A 19331-nucleotide genomic window follows, 5' to 3' on the forward strand; every position below is an offset into this window, starting at 1 on the left:
AACTCACCTGTAAGATGGCATAATGTAGCATAAAACAGCAAAAGGTAGTAGCAGAATAGGTATTAGTAGCAGAATAGGTATTCTGTAAGCATAATGCAGTAGTATGTTCTGTATAAAAAATATGCTTAAACGTAAATAATTAAACTGACTTAAAATAAGTGACTTGCGGGGCAGCGAGGTGGTGCAGTGGATAGAGTACTGGCCTTGGAGTCAGGAGGACCTGAGTTCAAATCTAGCCTCAGACCAGACACTGGATGCTTACTAGTTGTGTGACCCTGGGCAAGTCACTTAACTCCATTGCCTAGCCCCCCCCCAAAAAAAAAGTGAAGAGCAGAATTTATTTTGCATAAGTTAAAAAAAGGAATATTAATCATGATGTCACATAAGACAATAGTGGAAATACATAGGATTAAGGCAAATATTTCCTTTTAGAGTAAATTAAATTATATGTCAGGGACAAAGAATTAATATGAATACTTAATGCTGTTTGTCCTGCATTCTCGATGAGGACCATGACATGCAAGTGAATTGGATTTAAATGAGAGAGGGCTGTGCAGTCACCAGCCTCACTCTCTTCTGAGCCATCTGGGTCCGGGGGCAAGATATAGATCAGGACAACTGGAGATGTCTCTGAATGCAGTGGGAGACCTTACCCTTTTCAAGCTAACAGGTCTCAGTTTGACTGAGGCAACACTTATTCAGTGGAAGGCTAGGTAAGAAATGAGACAGAGGATGACTTCTTTTACCTAATCAAAAAAAAAAAATCAACCTAGGAGGTGAAAACCCTCAGGGTTTGTGGCCAAAACAGAAACAATTGCTATTTACATTCACTCTGAGCCAATCAGGGCCCAAACAAGTGGTGCTTGGCCTGGGACCTATTGTTGGCCAATCAGTGAGAGCCAGAATGATTTGGGTTTAAGGCATGGTCCTTAAGAAAAAAAATCTAGCCCTTAAATCCCAAGATAATCAGTGATCAAAATTTACATTCCTTTGGGAAGAGTACCCACAAGTAAGGGTATGATGTCCTTATTCACTGAATGGCACATCATCTAAATAAAGGAAAACATTAGTAATTTATTGTGAGAAGTAGACAGTAAAACTATAATAGATAAGACCTTCAGCATGCCTTTTTCAGACTTAGATAAAGCTAACAAAAAAATAAAGAAGAAATTGAGGACCTGAATAGAATTTTAGAAAAGCCAGTTATGATATATCTTTGGCAGTTACCGAATGGTAATTTAAAGGAGTGTATGTATTCCTCAGCTGTGATTGGAATCTTTATAAAAATCGATTAACCATGTATTAGTGGACAAAAAAAAAATCACAAATAGGAAGCACATCCTTTACTCACTATGGTAACCACCCTGCCGTGGGCCTTCATCACCTCATATCTGTATTATTGGTATTGCCTGCTTGTTGTTCTCCGCACCTGAAGTCTCACCTTTCTCTTTCTTCACTCAGTGTCACGTTAATCTTCCTAAAACACAGGTCTGACCGTATCACCCCACCCCCTACTCCCCCCAGTGCTCCTTAAACTCCAGTAGCAGCCTGTTACCTCCAGGATCAAATATAAAATTCTCTGTTTCTCTTTCAAATTCTTTTATAACCTAACTCCATTCTACCTTTCCAATTTTCTTATTTCTTAGTCCCCTCTAAATACCCTGTGATCCAGTGAAACTGGCATCCTTTTGATGTTCCTGGCGTAGGACTCTCAATATTTTCCAGCTTAAGAGTATTTTCAGTAGCTGTCCCTTATTCCTGCCTCCCAGCTTCACTAGCTTCCTTTGAGTCCTTGCTAATGCACCACCTTCTGCAAAAAAGCCTTTCCCAGGCTTCCTGAATCTTAGTGCTTTCCCTGGACACCATCATCAATTTATCCTGTGACATATTTTGTTTGTATATAGCTATCTGGATTCTGTTTCCCCATTAGACTATGCGCTCCTTGAGAGCAAGAAGCGATTGGTTTTTGTGCATTTCTTTGTATCCTCCGCATTTAGTATAGTGTCTGGCACACAGTCGTTGCTTAATAAATGCTAGTTGACTTATCATAATGCCACACAATTTTTATTTAATATAGAGCCTTTTGAAAAAGGATCCAAAGTTAATTGAATACTTTAATCCTTAGGCATTGGTGGTTCAAAGAACGAATCATAGAAATGATAATTTCATCACAGAAAATGACAACAATGTGGCACATATCAAAACTTTTGAGGTCTAGCCAAAGCAGTCTGTAGAGAAAAATATGTATTCTGTAACTACTTTTATCCACAAAAGAGAGAAATATTAGATCAGTGATTTGAGTGGGCAGCTGAACAAACTTAAACTAAAATACAAACTAGAATACCAGTAAATCAAAATATCCTAATAAAGATAGAAATTCTGAAAATTAAAGAAGAAATTAATGAAGTTGAAAAAAAAATCTAGAAAACTCACCCATAAAAGGTAAAAGATAATAATTGATCATAATACAAATCCAACATGATATCGTTTAAAAGAAACACACTTGAAAAATTCTAGAATGTAAGTAAGGGGCTGGAGCAAAACTTGTTATCCATTAGCTATTATCAGATTTTACTTATTCTGATTCAGTCATTTCGCTCTACAAGAACGAATTTCTTCTGCGCCTGATCACTTGAATTTATCAAGTGCAAATTGCTACTTACTCCTCTGATGTCCTTATCTTGGATGTCAGTTCACTGTTGCCCCTTTTTCTTTTGTCTGTGCAAAGATGAATCCTTTTGGCAGAGGAAACAGAAGCAAAGTAAGATTTAATTAGCTCTGCCGTCTTTCTGTTTCATTTATCATAGTCACATTTACGCTAAGGATAAGTCAATCCTGTTTTTTATTCTTCTCATTAAATATGCATTGGATAGAAAGCTGGGAGAAATAGATGTATGGTAGATAACAGATTCAGAAAACAAAAGCAAAGGATAGAAATGCTGGGCTGACTCAATTTAGGTTAAATTCATTAGGAATCTTGCACTTGGTTATAAAATAGCAACTTCACAGGAGTAAGATGGTATGTAAGTGTGGATGGACAGCGATGGTTCTGAAAAAAGATCTGGAGTCAACAGTGTAATGTTGTAACCCAAAAAGCTAGTTCCGTTTGGGTTACATCAGTAGGGGTGTAGCTTACAAAAATACCAAGGTTATAGTTCCGTTTTACTCTGACTCCTCCCTTCCCCTCAGCTTACTTGATATTCAATTCTCAGTGCCACTGTTTAAGAAGGATATAAATAAACTAGAGGTGATTCATAACTTGGAAGCTTGCAAGGCTATGTATCAAGGCAATGAGCACAGAGGTTTTGTCTCCAAAGCCTTCTGAGGTTTCATCCTCAAAGCCTTAAGAATTCTCCTTAAAGCAATTGCAGCTCCAAAGGATCTATAATGAACCATGCTACACATCTGATCAAGGTAAAGGAATCAAGGTACGGAATGACATTTTCAGATATGATCACAGGGTGGATTTATTTTGCTTTGTTATAAAGGTGGGGGACAGTAACAATATTAATGAAACAAAAAAGCCTTTGAAACTCTAAAAAACTGCACATAAGAGAATGAAAGAAAATTTTTAAGGAATCATACAAAAAGGAAGACACATTCGCAATAAATGTATTGTGTGTGTGTATGTATATATACATACATATATATATATATATGTACGTGTACACACACACACACACACACACACACACACACACAAATTTTTATTTTTAGGCAATTGGGGTTAAGTGACTTGCCCAGGACCACACAGCTAGTAAGTGTCAAGTGTTTGGTCTGAGGTCAGATTTGCACTTAGGTCCTCCTGACTTCAGGACCTGTGCTCTATCCACTGCACCACCTGGAGCAGAGATTCAGAATCTCCTATTTAGTCTTCTTTTATGTTTTTCTTGGTGTAAGGGTATGCTTATTTAAAAAGATTATAGAGGTAGTCATTAGATACTTTTGATATTTGGAAATCAACTACAATTTATCTTATCTACCACTGTAGTCCAGCTAATAGGAAAATAATTTAAGCACGAGAATGCCCATTTGCCTTACAAAAGCATGTTATTTGGGAAACTGCACTTAAAAAAAATTTAGAAATCTTAGAGTATGTGTTAGATTGACTGATGACTAATGCAACCTTCTGGGCATGTAAAAAGGGGTGTGTGTGTGTTAACAGAAACTGCTTGGGTTCATTGGACCTAAATACCCCTTACAGTGAATGTATTTCCTTAATTTGATGAACAGAGAATAAAAAAGAACAAAAGCAGATGTCCTGGTTTGTCTTACAATGAAATTAGTACCATACTTCTCCTTTCTAGTGTTCTCCTCTTAGATTTAAATTAATTTTGCATTAAAATAAATTTATTATCATTTTAATAAGTCACTTTTATGGAAAATGTAATTGAGCTTTTGAATCTGAACTACATTCATAATGCATTTTAAAATCACACTGTTTATTGCTATATTGATAATAAAACAAAATGTGGCTTGAAGTTTAACTTGCTTATGGTGATGCTATTGACGTTCCTTTCTAGGATTGCCTTTAAATAAACTATATATTTTTCCACTGTTTCTATTCACATGTTGTGCCATGATTCCTTATTTTTTGTTTATTAGAGTCTCAGGTTTAGCATAGTCTAACCAGAGAAGTGTATGTAAATTTGGAAAGAATTATCCTTATTAACTCCCATTTGTTATTCTCTGTTGTATTGCTAGGTTAAAAGTCAGGATTTTTCTCTCCCCTCACTCTTTCCTTTATATGCTAGCTTGCTGTGGGATTTTGTATATAAATAGCTTGTTTATTCTATGCATCAATTTGCCCTTTGCAAGAATGGGAAGAATGATATTTATGCCACATTTACGGGGTATAAAGCACTTACCTCACAAGAACTCACAACACATTTTCTTTGCTTTTTAATTCATAAGGTTATTGAAGTCAGGGAGGTTACATTTATAAAGGGGTTATAGGATTTAGAGCCAGCCTCTTCATATTCTAGACTAGGGAACTGAAGGGCAGAGCAGTGAAGTGGCGTCAGTCACGTTTTCACTTGCAGAGCTTGATTTAACCATACTTTCCCTCTAGCTCTGTTTGCCTTCTTTTTATACTGTACTGAAAATATAAAGCTCAGTAACATTTTATTTAAGTAGAATGTTTGGGAAAAGAGATTTTTGATTAACAAACTGAGAGTTTGTTAAGAAACTTTTGAAAATTTCAAAATTTGTTGAAAACCATTCTAAAATCTACTTGTCAAGCGTATATCCTAGATACTGCTTTTTGAACAATATCTTTTTTTATGAACATCTCCATTTATTTCTTTTCACTATGGAAGCTGTCAAAGACTCTTGATTAATTAAGAATATAGATTAATTACATCCTAGTTGTGTTTCATTGTTTAAAATAGAATTTTAAAAATATATTTAGCCATATATACATATATGTGTGTATATATATATATGTGTGTGTGTGTGTATATATGTGTGTGTGTGTGTTTATATGTATGTATATATATATTCACACACACCCTACCATAATGGTTGCTGTGGAAGAATTAAAAGTTTAAGATACATTGCCTACTCACAAGGAGTTTAAAATCTTGGGGAAGACAAGTAAATGTAAAGTCAGATGATTTAATATGTCCAAGACACTATTAGAAGAGATATCATGAGTCTATTTTGACTTACTACAGGATTTCTCAGGATAAATATTAATGACAGTCTTAATATTAGAATATTAATAAATGATAAATTACAAGAATGTGAAATGTGACTGATATAATAGGACTCATTTAAAAATAAACCTATGATATAATAGGACTCATTTAAAAATAAACCTATTATAACTTATATGTCAAATATTTAGTTCTCTTCAGAGTAGCCTTTGCCTGGTATATTATACAAAAATGTTATTTGATTGCTAGGGTTCTTAGTTCTAGTTTAATATTTCATTGTTCTATGATTATCTTATAATAATGTGTCATTATTCAAAACATGCTTATAATTGATTTTAGAATTATTTTCAGAACCTGGAACATATTTGTCACTGTTAAAATAGAGGAGATTTGATTTTATATCGAGTCAAGTTTGTGAATAAATTGGGTGATCAAATTGGGTACTATAGTGTTGAGACTGAAATTGAGTTGTGACTGTCAAGTGCTAGGAGCAGTTTTTATGTAAGTCATGAAAACTTCCATCAAGGGCAGTTCTAGTATTGGTAGAACAAATGCATAGACTCACATGTGACTTTTAAAAATTTTTTTATTAATTTATTTTGATTTATCAACAATCACTTCTGTATGCTTTTGAGTTTAAAATTTTTCTCCCCCTTCCTCCCCAAGATGGCGCACAATCTGATATAGGCTATACATTTACATTCCTGTTAAACATATTTTCACATTAGTGAAATTGTAAGTAAAAATTAAAACTAATAGGAGGAACCATCAGAAAGAGGAAACAAAACTCAACAGAAGAGGAAGAAAAATATTTGCGATTCAACTTCCATAGTTCTTTCTTTGGATGTGGATAGCATTTTCCATCACAAGGCCTCTGGAGATGTCTTAGATCCTTGTAATGCTGAGAAGGGTTCAGTTTAACAATCTTAGTCATCACATAACGTGGCTGTTATTGTGTGCAAAGTCCTCTTGGTTCTGCTCACTAAATCACTCAGCATCAGACCATACAAGTCTTTCCAGGTTTTTCTGAAGTCAAACTGTTCATCATTTCTTATAGCACAATAGTATTCCATTACATTCATATACCACAACTTGCTCAGCCATTCCCCAGTTGATGGGCATCCTCTCCATTTCCAATTCTTTGACACCACAAAAAGAGCTGCTATGAATATTTTTGTACATGTGGGTCCTTTTCCCATTTGTTGATCTCTTTGGGATATAGCCCTAGAAGTGCTTGCTGGTCAAAGGGTATGCACATTTTTATAGCCCTTTGGGCATAGTTCCAAATTGTTCTCCAAAATGGTTGGATCATTTCACAACTCCACCAACAATGCATTAGTGTTCCAATTTTCCCACATCTTCTCCAACATTTATCATTTTCCTGTTTTGTCATGTTGGCCAATCTGATAGGTGTGATGTGGTACCTCAGAGTTGTTTTGATTTGCATTTCTCTAATCAATAATGATTTAGAGCATTTTTTCATATGACTATAGATGGCTTTAATTTCTTCATCTGAGAACTGTCTGTTCATATCCTTTGACCATTTATCAATTGGGGAATGGCTTGTATTCTTATAAATTTGTCTTAATTCTCTATATATTTTAGAAATGAGGCCCTTATCAGAGAGACTGGTTATAAAAATTCTTTCCCAATTTTCTACCTTCCTTCTAATCTTAGTTGCATTGGCTTTGTTTGTGCAAAAACTTTTCAATTTAATGTAATCAAAATTATCCATTTTGCTTTTCATAATGTTCTCTATCTCCTGTTTGGTCATGAATTCTTCTGTTCTCCATAGATCTGATAGGTAAACTATTCCTTGTTCTCCCAGTTTGCTTATAGTATCAGCCTTTATATCTAAGTCCTGAACCCATTTTGACTTTATTTTGGTATATGGTGTGAGATTTGGGTCTATGCCTAGTTTCTGCCATACTCTTTTCCAGTTTTCCCAGCAGTTTTTTTCAAAGAGTGGGTTCTTATCCCAGAAGCTGGGGTCTTTGGGTTTATCAAATAATAGATTACTATAGTCATTGATTGTTGTGTCTTGCATATTTAACCCACTCTATTTCTTAGCCAGTACCAAGCATTTTTGATGAGTTCTGCTTTATAATACAGTTTAAGATCTAGAATTGCTAGGCCACCTTTCCCCTGCATTTCTTTTCATTAGTTCCTTTGATATTCTGGACCTTTTTTTTCCAAATGAATCTTGTTATTATTTTTTCTAACTCTATAAAATAATTTTTTGGTAGTTTGATTGGTATGGCACTGAATAAGTAAATTAGCTTAGGTAGGATTGTCATTTTTATTATATTAGCTCGGCCTACCCATGAGCAACTGATGTTTTTCCAATTATTTAGATCTGATTTTATTTGTGTGAAAAGTGTTTTGTAATTGTGTTCATAGAGTTCCTGGGTTTGTTTCGAGTAGACTCCTAAATATTTTATAATGTCTACATAAGTTTAAATGGATTTCTCTTTCTATCTCTTGCTGTTGGGCTTTGTTGGTAATATATAGAAATGCTGATGATTTATGTGGGTTTATTTTATAGCCTGCAACTTTGCTAAAGTTTTTATTATTTCAAGTAGTTTTTTACTTGATTCTCTAGGATTCTCTAAGTATATCATCATGTCATCTGCAAAGAGTGATAGCTTTGTTTCTTCTTTGCCTATTCTAATACCTTCAATTTCTTTTTCTTCTCTTATTGCTAAAGCTAACTTTTCCAGTACAATATTGAATAACAGTGGTGATAATGGACATCCTTGTTTCACCCCCAATCTTATTGGAAATGCTTCTAGCCTGTCCCCATTACATATAATGCTTGCTGAAGGTTTTAGATAGATGCTATTTATTATTTTAAGGAAGACTCCATTTATACCTATGCTTTCTAGTGTTTTTAATAGGAATGGGTGTTGTATTTTGTCAAAAGCTTTTTCTACATCTATTGAGATGATCATGTGGTTTCTGTTGGTTTTGATGTTGATATGCTCAATGATGCTGATAGTTTTCCTAATACTGAACAAACCCTGCATTCCTGGTATAAATCCTACCTGGCATGTGACTGTTTTGAAGAACAACATTCTTCTGCATAGGTGAATTCTGCTATGTTTGCTTTAAAATTCAAGAAATCTCATTACCCATTTTATGGGTAGAGATTATATAAATTAGGAGAAAAGTAATTTGAATGTGAATTATTTCTTTTGGTTTGTTTGTGGTAAAGTTTACTTTTCCCCCTCAGTTTGGCTTATGCTATTATTTAATTAAATCAACTTTAATACCTTTCCTGTTTCTGTAAACAATAGTCAAATTCCTTTAAATAGTATTTGGTCAAAGTGGCAGAATTTAGAGTGAATTAAATCTGATGTTCATGATATTTTTACTGGTAACTGAGATACACTGTATTTAAACTTATTTTGCTTAATGTAATTTCAGTAAATCTTAACATCTGCCTTATATGGCTCTGTGATTTAACTTCACTATGCATTCTGAAGGATGCAGATAATCAGATAGTGTATTTTTTTCAGTGAGTGAATGGTCTTCTTACCTTACTCTTACCTTTTCCTTCTTACTGTATTTTCATTGCTATGAAACAGATAAGACATGCTATTTCCAAGCATCTTTTCCACCTTATCCATTTATGAAACTCACTTCACAATTCCTTAAAAAAGACCATTTCCTCTCGGCAATTTATAGTCATTACTCTTAGCTGTGGTCACTGGTGTTGTGTGCTGGGGCCTCAGGTGCAGGTAGCTGGAGGCTGTAGTGGTCTGGCAGCTTACCTGGTCCTGAGCTGGGGTCCTAGTGGTGGTGTCTGGCATATGCTGAGGTCAGGTGGGGTTTTTCTGCATTTCCTCAGGGCTACATTGAAGCATATAGAGGTCTGGCCATTGGAGGATGCCTGCCTGCCTGGGGTTGTGCTGGCACATGTGGGAGGTCCTGGTGTTGGCATTTGCCTGCTTTACCACCCTGGGGCTCAGGATCTCCCATAGGTTTGCTGAAGTGTTTGCTGCTGGCTTGCTGGGATGCCTCCTTTGTTTGACTGTGTTCTGCTTTTTACCTGAGTGAAATAGACCTTTCTAGGTGATATTCCTAGTGTCCTAGGATAAAAGACTGCTTCTCCCTCTTTTTCCATTGTCTGTGCTGTTCCAGGATTTTTCCTGAGGCACTATTTTCTGATTTGTTTTTTAGAGGTCAAAAAGTGTGAGTGAGAGCAATTTACTGCTTACTCTGACATCTTGGTTCACAGAAGTGTGTGTGTGTGTGTGTGTGTGTGTGTGTGTGTGTGTGTGTGTGTGTGTGTTTAAAAAAAGGTTTTCACATTTGAACACAGTATTCCATATGTGGCCTTTAGTGGGATCATCTCTTTCCTAGTTCTGTACATCATTCTTTTCTTTCTTTCTTTCTTTCTTTCTTTCTTTCTTTCTTTCTTTCTTTCTTTCTTTCTTTCTTTCTTTCTTTCTTTCTTTCTTTCTTTCTTTCTTTCTTTCTTTCTTTCTTTCTTTCTTTCGTCCTTCCTTCCTTCCTTCCTTCCTTCCTTCTTTTAGGCAATTGGGGTTAAGTGACTTGCCCAGGGTCACACAGCTACTAAGTTTTAAGTGAGTGGTCTGAGGCCGGATTTGAACTCAGGTCCTCCTAACTTCAGGGTCAGTGCTCTATCCACTGCACCACCTAGCTGCCCCCATTATTCTTTTCTTAATGCAGCCTAAATTCATAAAAAAAGAAAATTCACAGTCATATTATACTTTTCCTTTCTGTGAAGTTTGTAGTTCAGGTCTTATTATTATTAGTGTTATGTACCTCCAGGTCTTTAGATGAACTTCTTTTTAGCTATTACTTTGTTTGGGAAATTGATTTTTGAACCCTAGTTAAAGAGTTTGCAGCTCTGTGTATTAAGTTTTATCTTATTTGATTTGACCTAGGTGTGTAGCTGTTGGATTTTTAAAAAAAATTTGACTCTTATTATCCGTTAGCTGTTACTCTTTTAGCTTTTTATCATTTGCAAATTTAACAAACACATTATATGTAAGAATAGCAATAATGATAACAATAATGATGATAATAGCCAGCATTTGTATAGCAGCTTCTGTATAAAGCAGGCGCTATGCTTAGTGCTTGATTGTCACTTGATTGATTTGGACTTCCAAATCCACTTTTCCTGGGATAACCTAAAAAACACAATGCCTTGAGAGCTCTCTCTGAAAAGCAAAGTCTGTTCCACACATACAACCCCCCCCCCCCAAGTCGTGGACAACCTGGTTTCTCTTGTATTAGGGGACTCCACTGAAAGAGAGAAGAGTCTGGGATTGGAGCAGAGAAGTGTTGCTCGGGGAGCCAGAGACTGAGGATGGGAGGGGCACAAAGGACTCCTGCTGGTACCTTAGCCCAGTGCATGGACCCCCTGGGCATCCTGAGTCACTTTGTCTGGTCTTAATCCCACTTCTGACACAAATTAAACTGTCAACCAGAAATTAAAACTGCATGGGATATGGGTAATAACTTGATTTATTACAAAAGAAAGGTATGTGGGAACTCCTTATACTAAAGAGTTCACAATCCAAACAGAACCTTGCATATTTATGAAATTGCAACCTAGAGAGGAGGAGAGGACAGTAAGCTCCTCCTAAATGGGAATGGCATGGCAGGAGGAAAAAAGCAGCAAAGGTTGGGAAAGAATCCCATCCTGAGGGAGAGGAAAAAGACAGGGAAAAGGGAGGAGGAAACATGAATAAGTAAGATGATGAAAGCAGCATTCTTCCCTCTTGGGAAGTGCTGGATTATGAGAATAGGATGGTCTGCTTATCTGCAAGGGTCCCAGCTGCATAAATAGTTTCTCAGTCTTGTGCAGACTGACTGGCACCTATCTTTGTAGCTGGTTCAACTCCCAAGGATACAGAGGGAGTACAGCTATGGGTGCAAACAACAAATTATATCAGCTCAGGGGGGCCTTCATCCTAGATATATCCATACTTTGTGTCCAGTGTTTCTAGAAGTTATGGCAACTCAGAAGACAGAGGGCCCCTAATCACCATTTAGCCATAGTGTCCCTTGGTTCTTACTTATATGAGGTGATATTGTCAACTGTGGTTTAAAAAAAAAGTACCAGAGTTTTGATTAAATTGATTGATTACAAAATCATTTGGAAGATGGATCAGTGTCCTTAGATATTTGCCATATATTAGTCAGATGCATCATAAAATTTATGAAATCTTTTGTGGTTCAAGTCTAAACTTAGGTTAATATTAATATTAGCCAATTGATCTTGTTAAGATCAGAAAGATTCCTTATAATGTTTTGTCTGAAACCCTTCCATATATTGTTGTAGGAACTCAAAACCAATGCATTTGTGAAGGCCACAACCGGTTCTTAACTTTTTCACAAGGATCTGTTAATTTGTGCACATAACTTCTCCTGACTGTGTTCCCATCTATCATCTCTTCTTAGCTATATGTTTTAATCCCGTTAGCCTTAATGAGTCCTTTGGAAAGCTTTTCCATTTACAGTCTGACATTGACTTGCTTCTCCCCTTGGGGAAATTGCCTAAATTTTCTGTTTAGCTTTCATATCTTTTTGAAGAGAGATACTCTCACTAGTGCACGCAAATAAATTGAGATAATGTACTGAACGTGTCAAAAGAAAGGCAATATATAAATCTGAGTTGTTATTTGTTAAGAATATTTTCTGTTATTTAGCTATTTTTGTTTCATATAGCTGTTACATTATTCTTCCTTTACTTCTTTGTAGAAACATTACCTTTATCATTTTTTATCATCTTAGAGGTGTTTAAATACTGTGATCATATAACACAGATTTCTTTAGGCTGATTTTCTTCCTCGTTTCCTTTCCATTGTTTTTCTTTGCATTTTCTCTCCTTCATAGCCATGAATTATATTTAAGTGCAGCTTTGAAATTCTCGGGGTTAGGGGGAGGGTTTGAATTGTATGTAAAGAACAGAGGCCCCATATTTGTGTCATTCTGTTCTCAAAACCCCCATAGGAAACTACAGGCAGAGCTATGAGCAACTTAAATTAATTCTTCCTTGTGTCTACTTTTCTCAATTGTCTTTCCTTTTGGCCCTCCTTCTTATAGATAGAAAATCTTCAGGAGCAGCTTAGAGATAAGGAGAAACAGATGAGCAATTTGAAGGAGCGAGTTAAATCTCTACAAGCTGACACCACCAATACTGACACTGCATTGACTACTCTTGAAGAAGCCCTTTCAGAGAAGGTGAGTGGTAACCATGGCCCTTTTGCTGTGCTGTTATTTACCAGCTGTCTTTAGGGGTGGTATTTGGCGCTGAGTAATATTTTGAAAATAAAGGGGATTAAATAAGGGATAAGAATAGTGCTCGGGGTCAGTTTCATGATAATAGCTGGCATTGGAAAGAAGGCAAAAACTTATAAATCTTATTTTGCCTGGTTTTTTTGTTTGTTTACCAAGAAGAAAAATATGCTACTTGGAATATATGGGGGAAAATGAATAGTAGAAAATTAACTCAAGACAAGTAAGACCATAACTAGAGAGCACCTAGCTGTTCTTGATAAGTTTGGGTCACCAGACACAGCTGAACTGTATCCCTCATAAGAAGTAGCAGATGTGATTATTGAACTGTTTCTGTGATATTTTGAAAGATTGAAAGATAATTTGAAAGATATTTTGAAAGATTGAACGGAGAATAAGAGTTTTGTAACACTGGACAAAGGCAAATACTTTTTGCAGTATAAAAGAAGTGGAAGGGAAGAAGAGAGGCCAGTTTGTAAAACCGTAGTCTAATGAAGTTGACTTTGGTTCAAGGTAAGCTCAAATGAACTATTACAGGGATGGTTAGTCTCCTCTTTGTGTAAAGTTAGAGCATTTGATTAAAAAAAAAGTAATGGAGGGGGTGAAGAATAATTCATGAACATTTAGAAAAGGAAACAGTGATTACAAAGAGCTGGCTCTTTGTAGCCAGACTAATCTCATTCCCTTCTTGAACTAGACTGATTTCATCAACAGTGGGATAGTCAGTATAATGTTAAGTATATTCATAACTTGTTGAATGAATAGACCAAAGGAATAGTTGTTATTAGGCCATTGTGATCTTGATAATAATTCTTGAAGGAGAGTATCCTTGGCCCTACTTTGTTAAAATTTTTTAATCAATGATTTACAGAAAGGCCAAGAATATCAAACTTATAAGATTGGAGAGACACAAAGCTAAGGGGGCATAAATAACATATTAGATGAATTAGGTTCTTAAAATATCTTGGTAGGCTAGACATCTAATAAGATAATATTTAATAGAAGTTGTAAAATCATGGGTAAAAAAAGTCAATTTTACAAGTATTAGATTGGGGAAATTTGGCTAGATAACAATCTGTTTGAAAAGATTTCTGGGCTTAGTGGAATTCAGGTTCAGTATTCCAATGCAGGTTGGACTACATGACCTCTGAAGTGTCTTTTAAATCTAAGATTCTGTGGTTCTGTGAAATCCCAAATTATAATAGAAGAATATTCAGCACTCTCTTGCTGGCAAGTGTCTTATAGAAAGAGAGAAAATCCTTTTACACATTTCCAGTTTTAGCAACTGCCATTAGAAAAGACAAGTTTCATACCTGAAGTAAATTGCAAGATTTTCCAGGTAGCCAAATACTCTGCCACCAGTTCTGGGGATTTTTTTCCACTTTGGAATTTGATATACTTTAGCCATGTAGATTTTTAGAATATCATGGCAGTTGTTGTTGAGTTGTTTCTGTTGTGTCTGAGTCTTCGTGACCCGATTTGGAGTTTTCTTGGCAAAGATAACTAGAGTGGTTTGCCATTTCCTTCTTCAGCTCATTTTAGAGATGAGGAACTGAGGCAAACAGGGTTAAGTGACTTGCCCAGGGTCACATAGCTAGTAAGTGTCTGAGGCCACATTTGAACTCATGAAGATGAGTCTTTCTGATTTCAAGTCCAGTGCCCCCATCACATGGCATTGGAGTTCCTGAAATCTTTGTCTCTTGCTCCAGTAATTAGCTTCACTATGGGGTATTGCACAGTTAAGATTTAGGCTTCTCTTTCTATAGGTCTCCATGCTGCTTTCCCCGCTCTTCTCCCCTCCTACCCCACCATCTCTCCCAACTTGGTAAACTCTCCAGTAAGCTCTCTAGTACCTTTTGGATCAAATATAAAGTTCTTTGTTTGGCATTTAAAGCTTTTTACCACCTGGCTCTTTCTAACTTTTTCCTGTTCTCTATACTATTTCTCTCTGCATACCAAGAAGCTAGGAAGACTTGGATTCCAGTCTTACCTCAGACACAAGCTTCATGAGTTTGAGAAAATCACTTTCACCTTTAGCTTGAAAGGAGAGTCTGAGCCTGGGGGCAACCATGGCATTACCAGTCTACATTGGTTGTGACTCTTCTCCATTTTCTGACCTTATTTCTAGCCATATACCTTTGCCTGAGCCTGGAACAATTCTTCCCTAAAGACTGACCTAGTGATTGCTGATTCCCTTCCTGGAATCTCTATATCATGAGAAAGTCCAGACTCAGTCCTCACTCTACATTACCAGCCTGCTGTACTTCTACCCCTACTGCCTGGTGTGTTGGGGATGATGGTAGCATACATGAATTCATTCCTCAGTGATTAGCACACTGCCATGCTATCACAGACCCCTACCTTCTTCTCCCCCCCCCCAAGTCCCCTGGCTATTACTGTTCAAACCTCATTCTTTGTGCCACACTGCCTGCTCCCAAGTTCCCATTCCATTTAACTATTCTCCCTTTTATTCCACTCCCAGCAGTCCATTCAAGATCTCACCTCTTCTGCTGTGCTCTCTCAAATGCCTGCTCCATAGGTAACAAACTTATTGTCATCTTAAATCTTTTCCTTCCTCACTCCTTCAGTTTTCTTGCATTCAGAGAAACCTCTGATGACCCAGAGCTTGTTACACTTTTACTTCTTATAGTTTCTTCCTCCCTCTTAACCTTTCACTGGTCATGGTGGAGGAGTCAGAGTACTCCTTGGTCCCCATTACTGCTTCCTAGACTTACCCTCTACCACCATCACTTAATAACATGTCCTCCTTTGAGGTTCATTCAGTACATATTTATCACCTAATCAGGATTCCGGTAGATGTTGTTTACCACCCTCTGAGATATTCCCCTTTTTTCTTCAATGAATTCAGTGCTTAGCTCAGTCTTTTTTTCATTTCCCTAACTCTTGCCCTCGTTTTAGGGGACTTTAATGTGTATACGCGCACACGCGCATGCACACATACTCAATACACACATATATACATATGTATTCATGTATATGTATGTGTGTATATTTGTATATGTATATACATACAGACAGACAGACAGATGTGGTCATAAACTTGATTTTTCCATCATCCACAAGTCCTCTACTTACTTGCTCATGAGCTCTGAGATTCCTTTATCTGGTCATAATCTTTTGACATTCTCCTTTTTCTTTGCCTTATGACCGCTAACCTTCTATTCTATTCACTGTGACTTCTGAATCCTCAACTCCTCAGTACTTTCCCAGGTCATCATTCCTGTACTCCACATACTTTCCTCCCTTTCCTATCTTGACATTTTGGTGAGCTAGTTCAACTCTATCCTTTTCTCTTGACTCCACTGCCTTGTTATCCTGTGACTGATCTTGCCTTGCCAAGCTATAGCCTTAAATTACTCCTGCTATCTGATGCCTTCACTCCTATTCACATGCTACTGAATGAAGTTGGAGAAAATCATGAAACTGCATTGACTGGATTCACTACAAATTTATGTCACAAGTGCAGTGGATCTTCAGTGTAGTGAGGCTATCCTTATGCACTTAACTAAGCATTTCACTATGCTTTTATCCTTCTCAAACCTCTCATGGCTCTGTCTCTCCTTACCCTCTCAGTTCAGAATCTTGCCTCATATTTTACTGGAAAAATGGAAACCATTTGCTGAGAGCTTTTTCTTTTTCCCTCCTAATTTTATATACCCAGCTATCTTCTGTCATTATCATCTCCTTTACCTTAGTCTCATATGAAGATGAGGCTTTTCTCTTTGCTGAGGCAAACCCTTCTGTGTGCATAGGCGATACCATCCCATCCCATCTTCTCTAATAGCTTGCTTGTTCTGTCATCTCTACCCTCTTACTGTTTCCATCTCTTCTTGCCTATTGGCTACTTACCTATGTCTGTAGACATACTCGTGTCTTTTCCGTCTTCAAAAACCTACCCTTGATCCCTTTCACCTTTAGGTTTATTTATTTATTTTTTTAAAAACACTAGCTGTCCCCTGTACCTGCAGTACTCTGTCTCTTCCTTTAAAGCAGGCCTGCACAACATACAGGCTGTGAAAAGATTTCAGGTGTCCTGCGCAAAATGTAGAGGATGTAAAACAAGCCTGCAAAATATGCCGCCTGCAGGCTGCTTTGGCGGGCTGCAAGCGGCCCACAGGCCATATGTTGGGCAGACCTGCTTTAAAGCCTCTCAGAATTCCTTTCTTCCAGACTCAGCTCCTTCACTTTCTGAAGGAGGTCTTGCCCAGTACTCTCACATGCTGGTTGTCTCTGAGATGGGACTACCTTTCGTCTCTCCTCTGGCTGTATCTTTTGTGTACCTACTTATTTGCTTGTGGTCTTCCCCACTAGAAAAATGTCTCCTTGAGTGCAAGGATTGTTTTTACCTTTCCTTGTATTTGTACTGTGTAGCACAGTATTTAGCACATAGTAGATGCCTGATAAAGAGATGTTGACCAACTGATTGATAGGTATATTTCCTGTTCTGATCACTTGGAGCCCCTTCAATTAATCCCATGCCTTCCTGGTTACATCATTTTGATAATTCCTTTGCTTGCCTTACTTTTATCGTTTTTAATCAATTCTACTGTCTTTGTGTGTTTTTTAATTTAAAAAAATGACATACTTGTTAGCTTCATATTTTTAATCTAGTATATTTGAGATTGCATTATAATTTTCACAGTGTCTTTGTATACAAAGCTGTGTGTGTGGGTGGTTTGTGTGTTTGTGTGTGTGGGTGTGTTTTAAAGAATGACTATTTAAAGAAGTGGCTAAACCCATCCTGTGGCAGCTGGGAAATCTAGAACATCCCTGTGTGTTTTAGACTTGATTTTTTTCAAGGTTATGATCAGTATTCCCTGAATCTCCTGGACTCAGAACACTTTGGGCTGCCCATCAGGGATTAGGGTTTTGCTGCTTCCGTTTTCCAACTTGCCTGTTGTAAGCAAGTCATTTTAATAGTATCCTTTCTTCTTACCTAATTTTTATGTCGCATGCCTTATACATCATAAATTCTAAGATGTTTTTAGTATCTTTTAAATAACTGGGCTTGTGGATAACTGAGAAGGAAATGTTTGTTTCTTCTTGTTTGTCAGATACCTAGAAGCAGTTAAATGGTCTGGTGGGTGGAGCTCTGGGCCTGAAGTCAGGAAGACTCGAGTTTAGATGTGGCTTCAGATGCTCTCTATGACTCTGGGCAAGTCAGTTAACTTTTATTTGCCTCAGTTTCCTCAACTGCAAAATGGTGATATTAGTAAGTAGGTGCTTGAATAGAGGCTTGTTTATTTCCTCCTTTCCTTAATACCCTTAGCTGATATGGCCAATTTTATTTAGATTTTTTGTTACTTGAAGCATGAATTAATGGAGTTATGGCAAATGGATGTTTTAGTGATCTCTAGTACTAGCAGAAGTTGAAAAAAAAAAGAACCAGGATATTCATGAGGGCAAAGTCAGACCAACGTTGACAGTCTGTTGTCATAGTCATTATAGGGAGGATGGCTGCTTTAAAACAAAGGCAAAATAAAAAAAACCCCAAAATTTTTAAACCTGTTGTAGATGGAAAGAAAAAATATAATTTCTTTAGCCATAATCAGAATTGATAGCAATACCAAACGAAATCCTTAAGAGATTGTTGTGTTTTTTCCTTAGGAGAGGACAATTGAACGCCTGAAGGAGCAGCGGGACAGAGATGAGCGGGAGAAGCAAGAAGAGATTGACAACTATAAGAAAGACCTGAAGGATTTAAAGGAAAAAGTCAGCCTCTTGCAAGGGGACCTCTCTGAGAAAGAGGTTAATCTCATAAAAATTTATGTGCTTGATTTGACTTAAAGACCAGGGTGTGTGTGTGTGTGTGTGTGTGTGTGTGTGTGTTTACTGATGTTGTGAGTATGTATATTGCCATAGTTCTTTTTGGGGATAGTGAACATATAGAGAATAATTGGGAGAGTGAATCTAATCATAGTTTATGTAGCAAGCTTTCTGAAAAGCACTTGAAGCATTTTAGGAAGTTGTTCAGTGACTTAGCAGAGTATTACATATTTAAAATTCTTGGCTAACTCCGTGATGAACTTAAATTCTGCTAATTTATGCTATTTCTGTAGATCAACTCTTGAAGTTATTGGGACCTTATTAAATTTTAGGGTTATTGATAATGGTAAGGCAGAAGGAATGTGAAAATCAAGGAAGGATTTATTGACCTTCAACTCTATTCATGTTTCTTGTTATTGGCAGAGAAATCTGGAATTGTCATCAACCAACTTAATTTCCTTTTAGCATGCATTTGGAAATGCTCTTTCATGTGAAGTATGTGAGCTAAAGAGCAAAAATGGCCTAAAGCCATGTGAGCTGATAATACATGGGCTTTAGAGTTACCCTCTGAATGCTTATCCTTTGGAAATTTATAGAAACATAAATTTATAGCAC

The 19331-nt window shown here is 36.8% G+C and overlaps 1 protein-coding gene across 10 annotated transcripts in view; it reads left to right on the forward strand.

The window, feature by feature from the left end:
* The window catches only part of ERC1 (ELKS/RAB6-interacting/CAST family member 1), a 342335-nt gene that overhangs the window by 106343 nt on the left and 216661 nt on the right, over positions 1-19331 (forward strand). For all 10 annotated transcript variants that reach the window (XM_078156089.1, XM_078156085.1, XM_078156087.1 and 7 more), the window contains 2 exons: positions 12738-12875; positions 18558-18698. In XM_078156089.1, the coding sequence (XP_078012215.1) occupies positions 12738-12875; positions 18558-18698 (279 nt within the window). The remainder of the gene's footprint in view (positions 1-12737; positions 12876-18557; positions 18699-19331) is intronic.

Source organism: Phascolarctos cinereus, unplaced genomic scaffold (genome assembly GCF_003287225.1).
Source record: "Phascolarctos cinereus isolate Bilbo 61053 unplaced genomic scaffold, phaCin_HiC Scaffold_1;HRSCAF=81, whole genome shotgun sequence".
Lineage (NCBI taxonomy): Eukaryota > Metazoa > Chordata > Mammalia > Diprotodontia > Phascolarctidae > Phascolarctos > Phascolarctos cinereus.